General features: G+C 41.1%; 1 protein-coding gene across 9 annotated transcripts in view; it reads right to left on the bottom strand.

Moving 5' to 3' along the window:
- Positions 1-13,090, bottom strand: part of r3hdm1 (R3H domain containing 1) — a 52,388-nt gene that overhangs the window by 35,730 nt on the left and 3,568 nt on the right. For 4 of the 9 annotated variants that reach the window (XM_084920514.1, XM_084920517.1, XM_084920515.1 and 1 more), the window contains exons 1-3: positions 12,086-12,256; positions 7,539-7,698; positions 1,768-1,960 (exon numbers count right to left, since the gene is read on the bottom strand). In XM_084920514.1, coding sequence (XP_084776640.1) covers positions 1,768-1,920 — 153 coding nt within the window. In that variant the 5' untranslated portion in view covers positions 1,921-1,960; positions 7,539-7,698; positions 12,086-12,256. Of the gene's footprint in view, positions 1-1,767; positions 1,961-7,538; positions 7,699-12,043; positions 12,257-13,090 lie in introns of those variants that run through there. The other 5 variants (XM_084920511.1, XM_084920516.1, XM_084920518.1 and 2 more) reach the window with 3 other exon arrangements.

Here is a 13,090-nt window from a genome sequence, read left to right as displayed (position 1 = left end):
TGACAAAGACCTTATTAATTAGCAGTTTATGTCAAAGTGTTCTCAGCTCTCCTGAAGCCTCAGTAGATAACCAGTTTAATGTCTCCTGTGGAAGATCCGTGACTTCTTAACAACTTTAACAATTCTCAGCAGCCAGGTAGACAGCAGTGAAGAGTCTCACTATGACTGACCTCAGTGCTGCTGAGGCAGAGTTGAACCCTGCATTATTATTTCTGTCTGCGCCGATTATACATTTCAGAAATAATATTTCCTCGCTGAAACGGCTGGGAGTGCCGCAGGTGACAGAAGATGCCCAGGGCAGTTGGTGTTCGGCGTTGACTGCTACTGAATTTTCATGGAAACGAGGTGTGAAAAAGAAATGACAGACTTTGCTGAAGTTGTCAGGTAAGTGTCCTCAGCTTATTGAGGCTCCAGTCTACCAAAACACTGTGAAACTGACACTTCATTTCACATTAGTGCTCATTCAATTCAACTTTATTTATACAATACTTCAAGGCACTTTATCTCGTAAGGTAAAGATCCTATAGTATTTTGGAGGAGACCTCTACAAGCAAGTACTCTGCTACTTTGCAAGTACAACCTGATAATAATGGACCACTGTACTCCAGCCTAAGTAATGAAAACATGAGCTAGTTTTTCAGCATCAGCCCTAGAAAGTATGTTTTTACATGTTAGAGATATTCAGCAACGATTCATATTTGTTTAACATCTGCATTGAAGGACACAATCAAAAATGCCTCCCAAGATTTCTCAAAGTCTTTTGGATGCTAAGTTAATGCCATGATCCAGAGTTAAGTATCTGTTTCCAACTTTTCTGTTCTGAGAAGAGTATAATGTATAAAGCAGTGGTACCAGCACAGAGCCCTGTGGAACCCTGGCTAACTTTCATGTTAGCACACATCTATCTATGATTCCAATTATTGCAGTGCATTTCCTTTAATAACAATCTCTGTAGTGAAACACTGTAATCATTGGGAGAAGCACAGATATGAGCTCACTGTGAGAGGCCATAAGAAAGTCATTTCTAACCTCCACCTGTCCCATTTCTGTATTATCGAGAAATCTTTTAACAACTACTCTAACAAAAACAATTGAAATGAAAGGATTTTGGATATTAGTCCATAATTAGCTAAGAGACCTGGATCAAGTAAAAGCTTTTTAAGTAATAGTTTAATTCAAGCCATTGAAACGGAAAACTGTGCAACCCTGAAAGCCTGTCATACGCAACCTTTTTGATAAAGATAAACCGATCGTATTAAAAATGTAACATCTATTAAATGGTAAATATTTTTGAACACTGTCGTAGGAATGGGGTCTAATAGACATGTTGAGGATCTAAAGGAAGAAATTACTTAAGATAGTTAGTTATAACGCTTATAAATATGTTTTATTTGTGAAGAAACTCATGAAGGCTCTGATTCTTTGTCAGTCTGGCTGTAGTGCTGAATGTTTGACTCCCTGCTATTAGTAACAAACTTTTGCTGCTTTCTTTTTGTAGTCACAGTATCCAGAGTCGTACGCGATGAGGATATAACGCTACTGACAAGATAATCTACTCAGGTATCTGCTCTCCACTGTGTTTGCACATGGCAGGAAGCACTTCTTTACATTTCATTACAGCACTTTCACAGAAACACCCGGTGTACCAAAATAGTTTTTCTATCGCTGTGAAGTCCATAATTCTAAAATTAAATGTTACAGTCACACAGATATGGAAGAATTGTTACTGACACGTTTTAAGGTTGAACATAAATCAGCATTCTTTACCTGTATGTCCTTTTTATTGTTGCAACCATGTTCATCTCTGCTGTTCTGGCTCTGGTCAGACACCTCAGTCTTGGCGTCTTTTGCAGATGACGCGGGTTCGGCGGCTTCGGAAACCTTCATTGTTTCAGTGTCGACGTTATCAGACATTCTCATTGCAAAGTCTTACAGGGAGATGCTGGCAAATACAGAGGACCTGAAAGACAGGAATGTGTCGATGAGAGCTAGCATCTTTGGGAGAGAAAGAAGTTCGGATGATTATGTTTGAAGGGTAAGTTCCAAATAACAAGAAGCTACACACCATCATTTCAAAGTATTTTTATTAAATTTGAAACACAGATATACAGAATTTTATTATATTTTTTTATTATATCAGCTCTTTAAAAACAACAACAGTAGTGGCTGATTCAGACACAAAAAGGTAAATTGGGCGTAGTGACAATTGCCTGATCTATTCAATTATGTTAACTTTGCGTGTTGTTCAATATAATGTGTCAGTAACAGAGTACCATTTGCTAGCAGGAGAGCTAACATAGCATGGCTAAATCTAGAGGTACTTTACATTCTGTTAAACCAACAACTTTTTTACCTTTGCAATGGTGTCTTTTGTTGATTTTTTTTTTTTTTTTAATTAACTGCAAATTCTGGTCAAGAGAGCTGACGTGGCAAAAAACTAATGCCATCACCTTTACAGACATATTCTCTCTCACTTTTCATTATGCTATGTTCATTTAAATTTTCATTCGAAAGATAAGTGTTAGAATTATTATCAACTGTTTACATACTAAATTAGTGATGGCATGCAATGACACTAAGATTCAGGAGTTGTAGAGACCTTCCTCAATCTTTACGCTGACTCTTTAGACTGGGAAAGACAAAAAGTTCACACAATTTTATTAATTATAAATAAAACATGAAAGAATTATCATTATCATCATCATTATTATCATTATTAAATGCCATGGAAAAATGTGTACATTTAAAAAACATAAGGTAAATAACAACAGCATATAAGAGTATACAAAATTAATAAGTGTATTAGTACAGCATTATGGTACATTAAATTATTTCCTTTGTTGCAGTAGCTATATTCTATGTCGTAATAAATAAAACTTACTTACTTTGTGTTATTAGATCAGGTCCACTGCATTCTTGTCTAAAAAGTGCTGAGTAATGAAAGTTTGTTTTTCAAAATAATATCCACAAGGCAAAGCAACAATGCAGCAGGAGACATAACTGCACCGATTGTATGTGGGTGCAACATGGAGCCATACTGTAATTGACTTTGTCCATGATGGGTAGCTTGAGTTACTGCAGAACAAACATAGGTGTTACTAATAGTATTACTGGATGTTTGGAATTCAGCCATTAGTTCATTTTAAGTGGATTTGAGTTTGACAACCCAAGCACTTTTCAGACATGGATGTATCATGCTGGCTTCAGTTTGGTAAAACATCCAACATTTGTATGAAAGACAAAGAATACTTTGTCTTTCATACAAATGAGCAATGTAAATGCATTTTCTTTGAATGAATTATTATTATTATTATTTTTTAATCCCTCTTTTGTTTTAATGACCCGTTTGTAATGTTTCCATCTTCGTCGACTGCTTGCTGTGTAGCGAAATCGTAAAACAGTTCAAATAGATGAAAATAAAGTATTTTTTAAGAAAGCAATCATAATTTTGGTGAGCTGAGACACACAGCACATTAAATGTGCCTGCACGCAGTTTAGACATGTATAGTGTTGAAAGTGATGCCAATTATTATGAGAGCAGACCTACTGAGATTTCCCCTGCAACTTCTCCATAAAAGAGACCAAACATAAAGCTGGCACATTTTGATAAATGTAAAAGACTGGATAAAAGGGCCAAAGAAAGTCTGCAGTGACAAAGAGCTATGCAGTAGCAGGCAGGAGAAAGAGGAGGGCAGGCGGTCGGTGGCACCAACACAGTCTGTGGTCATCAGTCATTACTTTTTCTTTGCGCTGTCTCGCAGCTCTGCAGCTGTTCAGCCTGAGACAATAGGCATGAGTGGACGAGATGCAGCAGGCGCACAGCTTAGTGCTGTAAGAAAACACATTAATATTATAGTGTTTGTTTCAGTTTGAAGGAGGCTGCTTTAGAATATCAGCAAACACACTTTCTAGTTCCCACATAAGGATGTTTATTTAGGATTAAACATAATACGGTGTGATTTACATTTTATATTATATTTTATAAAAGGATTTTACTCACGTATTTTTGTATTATTTTATGTTCCAAAGAAGAAGGCTGTAATTAAATCTTTGTTTGTAGTTATGCACAAAACAGGAACACTCCCATCGTGATAACAGCTGCAAAAGTTGGTAGGTGTGTTGTTAACGCAGAGCACATGTTTACAGTCTAATATGGCGTAGAGTAAAAAGTAGGCCTTTCAAAATAAAATGCCTCTTCGTGGTTGCTGATCCCAGAACATAAGTTGCCTTGGACCTATGGCCCACTGCAGGACGCATCTGTGTAATACCACGACCTCCCCGTGTTTTAAGTCATGGTGCGAGTTCATTTTGCTGATATGCCTTAATTGTACAGCTTGGTTCCATGCAGTGTGTAACACACACAGACTCACAAGAAGGGAGGGTAGACATCTGGTACATGAGAGCTATGATTAATAGGTTAATTAGAAATGGGCTCATCAAATTCACGTTGCACATCAAAAACTGGAAGCACACATCACAGCACTTACTCTGTGCTTGAGTGTGTACGTGACTGGCTGTGTGTGTGTTCCAGCCTTCAACCTATTTGCCCGCAGTGATCAGAGCCATTTTCCTATCTGATCACTGAGCAGCAAAGTGGCTGCCTGAGACTTGATTGTTTATATCCATCCCAAAAGAGCTGAGGCAGCAAGAGGGAGCTGCTCTCTTTAAAAACGTGGCATCCAATTCCTCCGTGTCAAAGTAATTGACTTTTACAGCGGTCCACAGCTCAGGCGGATATACCGCTCACCCAGCGGTTTGCATGGCTAAGAGTTTTGCTAAAAATCTAGCCGGGCACTGGAGAATCAGATTTTGAATTTCTATGACCTGTCAGAGGTTTGACAAAAGCAATGCCGGCTGCTGCTTTACATTATTTTCACATTCTGAAGGAAAACAGCTTAATACTCCAGAGTCCTGCACATGGCTTTGAATATTTAGCGTCTGTTGCTGACATTTTGATGAGTGAAGTCTCTTGAGTCGCTCTGTTGAAGATTTGCAATATTGGACAGATATTTTCGAGCGCTGGGCTTGTGATGGATAGCCATTTTGTCCCTCACCGAATCACTCATTCTTCCAAACACATTTTATCATGGGACTGGAGTGTTAGACTAAATTTGGCTTCAGACTTTGATGCATTTGAATTTCACCATCTCGTCTCTCACGGCTGAGGTAATTGCACAGTGTGCCTGTTTAGAATCCCCCATGCTTAGACTGCATAAGTAATACAGATCATCATTTGGTCCTTAGTGTTACATTAAAGAATTCAGGGACTAGCAAATTGGTCTCTTTATGAGTTGGAGCGAAAACAGACATCAACATTTTTTTTTAAATATGTGTAGTTCAATATAAACAAACATCATTTAAAAAATAAAGGACTGTTTTCAAAAACAAAAAAAAAAAAAAAATACAAATTTTAATTAATTTGGCAAAGTTTTCATGTATTATGTATTCTTCAACGATGCTCGAAACTCTATACAGTTACCCAGGAAAGTACTCGATACTTGACACTTTAGCCAAAAAATTGTGTTTTACCCTGTTAAATTAACACCATCTATTACAACATTACAGACCGGCAGAGCTGACAACGTTAGCTGCGTAGCACCAATATTTACGCTTCGTTTTTATTATTAGCCACAAGCCATTTGCGAAATGATAACTGGCAAAAGGCTAATGTGGCTATTAGGCTATTAGGTAATTATTAATTGTTAAATGGATAATGTTAATGTGTGTTAACGTGAATGAGCATCTAATCTGATAGTAGTTTTTTTTTTTCCCCAAAGGGTTTTTTAACAACCCTAGTTTTAAATACAAAGGACTACAAGTTGTAAATGCTACGTGCACTATTAATATCAAATTCAAACTGAGCATAAAAGAAAGAAAAACAACAACTTGGGCATATCATCTGATGTCTTTTATCTGTGTCAGGGTTTTAAAGATTTCCAGAGGTATACATTTGTAACCTGCCAGTCCTGACGTTGAGTTCAGTTTTCACTTTGGCTGATTCGTATATTCATTCGAAGAGCCAGAACTGGCAGCACAGAAGACCATTTTTTCTTCTGTGCAACGGAAAACTTTAAAAAAGAAGAAGAAATATCTTTTTTTTATTTTCCACAAATCTGCAGCAGATTGGGAGGTTAAAACCCAACCCCAAATGAACTGCAGCATATCCCAGCATGTCCATCTAATGCTGTTCATGTCTGCATTGCTCTGTAGTTACAGCTCCAAAACACCAGTTGGCAGCGAGCTTCAAGCTTCTTTGGGTACTTTAAACAACCTTAACAGAGTTGATGAGATCAGATCTCAGTATTTGATCTATTAAGTGTTAAAGATTGTAAGTTTAACTAACTGCATCAACACAAAAACAGAAGGCTTTGGAAGTCATTGAATTTAGATGGACACTGGTAGAGCAATGAAAAAATGTCTTGAAATAAATCAATAATAAACTGAACATGTTTAAGTTGATTTGCATGTTGGCACAACATACTGCTACACTGTGATGCATAGTTACAAATCAGAAGCAGGGCACTTAGTTCATCTGCACAGATTGCACACATGAATGGAAATGATTTGGGTTTGCAGCATCATTAGAACATCTGTTGTACTTTACCTTCCTCAGAGGAGTGTAAATTTGAAATGTCTTATTTGAAGGCAAAAATCAATAACACTGATTTTAAAAAGACTTAAGTACAGAATCACTTAAAATAGATTTAATATACATTTTGGTGAAAAGGGGATAAGGTCAGGGTATAACAGATGGATTGTGTCATAATACGAGGTAAATACACAGGTAAGTTATTGATCATATGACAGACTGGAGCACTATAGTTCTGTGTAGTGTTAGAAATTTACATTTCTATGCTAAACCTGTCAGTGAAATACACACTCTATTAAACCTGGATATATATATATATGAACACACAGGCTGTTTTTATAACTACAGCATAGCTATAGAATATGTAACAACATCCATATATTTACTCTGTCAGTGTGACATGATGAAATATTCCAGGACTTTATTCTCACCGAGTGACATTTCATTGATCTTGTGGTTTATTATTCCCCGTGAAATTCCACCAAACTACCGTGTCAATGTTCATTTTCATTCATAATATCAGAAATGATAGTGAGATATTTACTAAGATAGTAACATTGTCCATGCTGCCCAAGTTAAGTGTATTTCATCCATCTATAGATTTTTTAAATTTGTGTGCAGGAAGTACCTTAAAAGAAACTCATTGGATTTGATTTAAGTTTTTATAATAATAAAATAAATGTGGAAAAGAGTCAAGACAATTATATAAGTACATTTGGAGTGATGACGACTGCACACATTCCTAAAACAAATATATGAAACAAACATGCAAACTTTCTGTGTTCCTGACTATTTTACTTACGACATCTTGTTATCTTGTTATGGCTTTCTGATTGGACAGTAGTGTCACGTGACAGCGAATGCGTGGAAACATTGTATCGAGCATATTTTGTGGAAATTTACTTACTATTCAGGTTACATAGTAAAAAACAAAAAAACAAAAACGTACTTCTTGCGTAGCCAGTGGTGGTTGTGGCAAAGGAGGATGTGGCTGGTGAAGTCGATGAGGCTGAGCCTACCGATGCCATCCGAGACTTCTTTGCCCATGTCTGCTTCAGCTGCTCTGAACAGTGAGCGGGGCCTCTGACACCCTCATGACCCCTGCAGACCTGCAACCGAGAGAGGGACGGGGTTAGTGCTGTGGCATTAGAGCGAGCGAGGTCGGAGGTTAGGAGCAACGCTGTCACCGAGGTCACGTGGACTGACAGCAGTCAGGATGTCAGCAACTCTGAAATATATTGTGTTCCATGGCCAAAAAAAAAAAAAAATGGTACAAGTGTGGCGAGTGTGTATATCTGGGCCTATGCGTGCGTGTGCCCCATAAATAATGGATGAGCACAGCGACTGGGAGTGCGGTAGAGGCAACAAGAGAAGGCACCCCTGCCAACCTCGTAAAAACCAAGCATTAGGAATTCAGAGAGCAGCAGGGGAAGATAGCATTTCTCAGCTCAGAAATCCTCTGCCATTTGGTGCCACATAAATTTCAAATCGTCTAATGTACAATCTCTATTTTCCAGCAAATTCCTTTCTAGCTGAACCACAGGGTGAACCCGGCTGGGCAGACATCTGAAAACAACAACAACACAGCTGTGAAATATCGACACAATACCGGAGAAGAGAAATTGAGAATTCCAGCTGTATTACCAAATCAGTATTTTTCCATGCACACTGCTGCCCCATTCGCTACGTTCCTCTTTTATATTGTGAAAATATGACCTTATCGGCTCGCTTTGCAGGTGCAACTGCCAAATGAAGTTGCTAAACATCAGGTTACACTTGGCGCCAATTACCATTTACATTTCAAATCAATATTCTAGTTATAGTTGGTTGATTATTTGGTGTTTAAAATGTCAGCAAAATGTCAGAAAAGCAGCCATATTTCTTAAAGTTCAAGGTTCTGCGTTTTAATTTTTTTTGGGGGGGTCAGTTGGCTGATAAGACCATAAAATCACTTTGCAAGAAAAGAACAGTTGCCCGTTTATTTCCCATCAAACTGCTAACTGATTAATCGCATCCTCAGACCACATGCTGGACATTCTCCTACAGCTGACCCACTCCGAGGCCTCTTCCACATATCCGTCACATTGCTCTTGGCCTCTCCCAACTCCTCTAATCTGTTGCTAAGTAGGTGGGCGAGATGCCACGCTGACTCTGGTACCCAACGGTGCCAAGGTGTGGCTCTCTCTGTGCCAGCCAAAAAAGAAAATAAAAAGCCGAGTGCAATCTCAGCTCAATTTCTATTCTTCCATCTCATGACATCTCTGCCTGGAGCCAGACGCACAGACTGAGATGATGGGTGTTGCTTTTCTCCGAAACTGCACCACGGAGCCACCTACACTGCCTAGAATATTTCCGCACACTGACTTAAACATGAACTGCTTAGTGTCATTTCCACTGCATTCCACATTGTTCCATTCGGAGAGTCTGAATTTTGTAGTCATGTAGCCAGAATCACCTCTGCACCCACAATCACCTGAATCATCTTTCCTTCTTGTTCTGAGCTGCGCTTATCCCCCCTCCCCGCTTTTATCTCTTTCTAAATGCGCTCTGCACTTTTTACACGCCTGTCCGTGTGTGACGGGAGTATCATCTTGGTGTCGCGGCTCGAGATTTTGCCCCCTAGTTCAAAGCAGAAGTGGTGCTGATTGGAACCATTGCAGATAGTGGCAGCCAAATATCTGGAATGAAAAAAAAAAAAAAGGGAGCCTGCTCCTGCAGCTATCACACACACACACACACAGTGTAAAAGTTGCTCTGACAGCAGTGCAGATGAGTCTGGCCGTGGGCGCTCCAGGCTTTATGACCAGAGCTGCTGAGTGAACGGTGCAGACGTGGATTAGCCGGCTGGCTTCAGGACTTCACACTGAGCCTCTGTGTGTGTGCAGTAAACACCGTATGCTGGTGCAAACAATGCACACCCAAAAGATGTTTTGACAGACACAGACAAGGGAACATCCCCATTTGATAGGTGCTCAACAGCTTATAATACGCCCTAGCACTGCACAACACACACACACACACACACACACACACACACACACACGCTCTCTCTCACACACACACACACACACACACAGAGCAGTGGACTTGTCGAGCTCCTCCGCCTGCCTGTGTGTCCTCCAGTATTGTGCTGGAGCTGACAGGGAGTGGTTCATTGGCATTACAGTCACCGCAGAGCACAGCAACCTTAAAGAGGCTGCCCGAGGCATCGTTCAGTGTCACATCACCCCTTCGCACCACCTTAATCGCGCCATTTGACGGCATATCGGCGACCTTGTGCACATGCGTGCGCACGCACACACACCCCAAATATACCCACTTGTTCACAGCACAAATTGAGGAATGCGTTACATTAATCATGAGCCACATATCCGCACATGCAAACATTCTCTGTGTTCTTGTAGCAAATTAACTCTTGAGGAACCCACAGCAGGGTCATGAGGGTGGCCATCAACTGAGCCGAGTTAATCACACACCGGGCTCTTGATGGGCTCCTCTCGGCGACAATTATGCTCGATGGCGAGCTAATGGGAAATTTCTCAATCACTGTGAAGCGTATGAGAGCCTGCTGGTGATGGAGAGCAACGCACTCCAGTCTACTTATTTTATTTATGCCTTTATCCACACACACACACACACACACACACACACACACACACACACACACACACACACACACACACACACACACACACACACACACACACACACACACACACACACACACACAGCTCTCGCAGCCTCTCTGTTTTTTGCAAAGGCTGACCTTTCCTTTCCACACCTCCACTGTGCTCTGTTCTGCACTCTGTGGATCAGGGCTCTTGTCTCGCCTATAAACCACCTCAACTGAAGGTGAAGGACCCTCATTCCCTCCCTCTATCTGCTACTCTATCCCCCGGCTCTATTCTCGGTAGAGAACGGGGGAGGAAGAAGGGGCGGAACACAGTGAGCTATCACCTTCAGAAGCTTCACAGAAAATCTGCCAGTGATTTCTCAGCATTTCAAAAACAATAATTTATTTTATTTTATTTTTTAAAACATTTTTAAAAAAAGAAGAAAAGGAGCAAGTAGCGTCTTCAGGCATTCTGCCGCATTGAAAAATAAGTTAATCACTGCTGAAGAGCTTTTGCAAATATTGCACACACAGAAAAAAAACAACAGAGATGTAAAACAGTAACCAGAGCTCTATTCAGACAGTTACAAAGATACCGCGCCGTCACCTGCTCGCTGTCCAAATAAAAATGACCACCTATGTTTAGCTGATTTCTTCCCACTTTGCAGGGGGATGCCAAAATTTCCCTTTGTTGTGCCAACTTAAACACACACAAAAAACATTTAAAGCATGACATGCACCCTGTCTAATAAAACCAGGCATCAAATAAACAGTTAATTAGGCTACTAATGCTGGCTCACATTCATGGCGCTACAATAAAATTGATTTTGCTGTTTTGCTTAACTGAGTAACTAATCTCTCATTTTCTACACATTTCTGCTAATTGCAAAGCAAAGAGAAGCACTGACAGGGGAGCTATATAATTGGACCGCAGAACGATCAGGGTAAAACCGATGAAATTATATCACTTTCATAACACTGCTCGCCTTGATTTTGCGACGACTGAGGCTGTGTCAGTTTAAGGAAGTGCTCGTAATAGCCGAGAGTGAATTAACAGAAATAAATAAATAAATAAATAAATAAACAGGCACAAATGAGACTCTAATTGCGCTGCTCGCTCTGCCTCCAGGTCGCAAAAGGCAGCGCGGCACAGCAGAGGTGCAGCCAGCCAGCATTAATAAATTAAATCCACAGTGGAGCATGGAGGTAATCCATTACCTATCCCATAGGAGAGCTTCCAGGGAATATCAATCTAAGCAATTAGTACTAGAAACAGTAAACAAAGAAAACTAACATGCAAGCCTGGCAGTTTTAATCTATGGAGCCTTATGGGACAGGAAGCACTCAAAAAGTCTGTGAGAGTCATTAAAAGTCAATTTGTAAGAGAACACCTGCCGAACAAACAAGGAGGAAACGAGGGAAACAAGAGGACGACGGTTGGCTAAAAAAAAACAAACAAAAAAAACAGTTCGGAGCGAAGCCTCTTATTGGCTGATCTCTGTTAATTATCCTTGTAATGAAAAGCAGAAGCGGAGCTGAGCAAACCAGCCAGGAGATTTGGAAATGCTCTCGCTCGAGCTTCAGCGAGTAACACGCCGCTGACGGCACAGCGCAGCTCGTGTTGTGCTTAGTTTAACAAGCCAAAGGAAGAAAGACCCCACGCTTGCTTACTGACTGGATGCCTTGCAATGACAGAAGAGAGGCAGAAAAGCTGATGCAGAAGACATTTTTAAAAAAGCAGAACAAAAGGAAATATATAGAGGAAAATCAACCTTACTCAAAAAGTACATGAAGAAATTGTTCAAAAAGCACAGGAACAGAACAAGTAATACTAACTGTACCTAAGTCGTGTCTGCTCACTGTCAAAGTGCTGCAGGACGTACCTGCCTGGCAGCTCTGCTCTCCATCCTTTCTGCTATGCGACCGCTTAGTTTCCATTGTACAGGAGGCACAATTTGCTGGAGAGGAGGCTGGAGTTGCCTCCCAGCTCGCTCCTCGGCAGCTGCCTCCTGTACGCTCGCTCCACTGAGTGAGGGTGGAAGACAGGGAGAGGAGAGTGTAAAGGGAGAGGACGAGGGGTGTGGGTGTCACAGAGAGAGAGAGAGAGAGAGAGAGAGAGAGAGAGAGAGAGAGAGAGAGAAGGGGAGGGGAGGGGAGGCGGAGGCAGGGAGGAAGGGAGAGAGCTGTGCGAGCACAAGTCTACCTGCCACAACCCATCAAGCCAGCCAGCCTTGGAGACAGCGCCAAATCAACAGCTGGCCCCTGTGTGATGTCAGAGCCTCAACAACCAGTCACGGCGGCCGAGGCCGGCCGGCACTACAGAGCGGACTGAACCAAAGTCACCGGCTAAATGGGGCTCTTCATTAGCTGCTTTAGGATAGAGGTGGGGGAAGGAGGATGAGGAGGAGGAAAAAGGGCAGCTAGGGACATGGGATAGATGGAAGGAGACAGAGAGGAAGAGGAGAAAACAGGAGGGCGGGAGATAGAGAAAACACAAAGAAAGGTGCTCAGAGGAAAGAGAAAGGAGAGAGAGGCGGCAAACAGGGGAGGAGGAGAAGATAGGAGACAGGAGCGACGGTTCTGCAGCCAGCTAGGTGCTCAAAGAGCAGGTGGAGAGACGATGGGGAGGCGCTGGCCGCTGAGAGGCCGAGCTGTTCACTGGGCTACCTTCCCATTCAAACTGGCACCCTGCTTTTCGCACGAAAAAAAAAAAAAAAATCAAGGCTACAGCTAATCCCACTGACTCAGAGATAGACAACACCTGAAATACCTCCTGTTACTGCAACTGAAAGGAAATGTGCTGCAATAAGACATTTTGTTTAAAAAAAAAACAACAACAACAACAACAACAACATAATAAATGCATAATTGGTGAATTAGGGGTTCAC

The sequence above is a fragment of the Perissodus microlepis genome, chromosome 23 (assembly GCF_051167445.1).
Source record: "Perissodus microlepis isolate ML-2025 ecotype Zambia chromosome 23, ASM5116744v1, whole genome shotgun sequence".
NCBI classification, from domain to species: domain Eukaryota; kingdom Metazoa; phylum Chordata; class Actinopteri; order Cichliformes; family Cichlidae; genus Perissodus; species Perissodus microlepis.
Note: the sequence above shows the minus strand (reverse complement) of the source record. Positions and strands in the feature narration are given on the sequence as shown.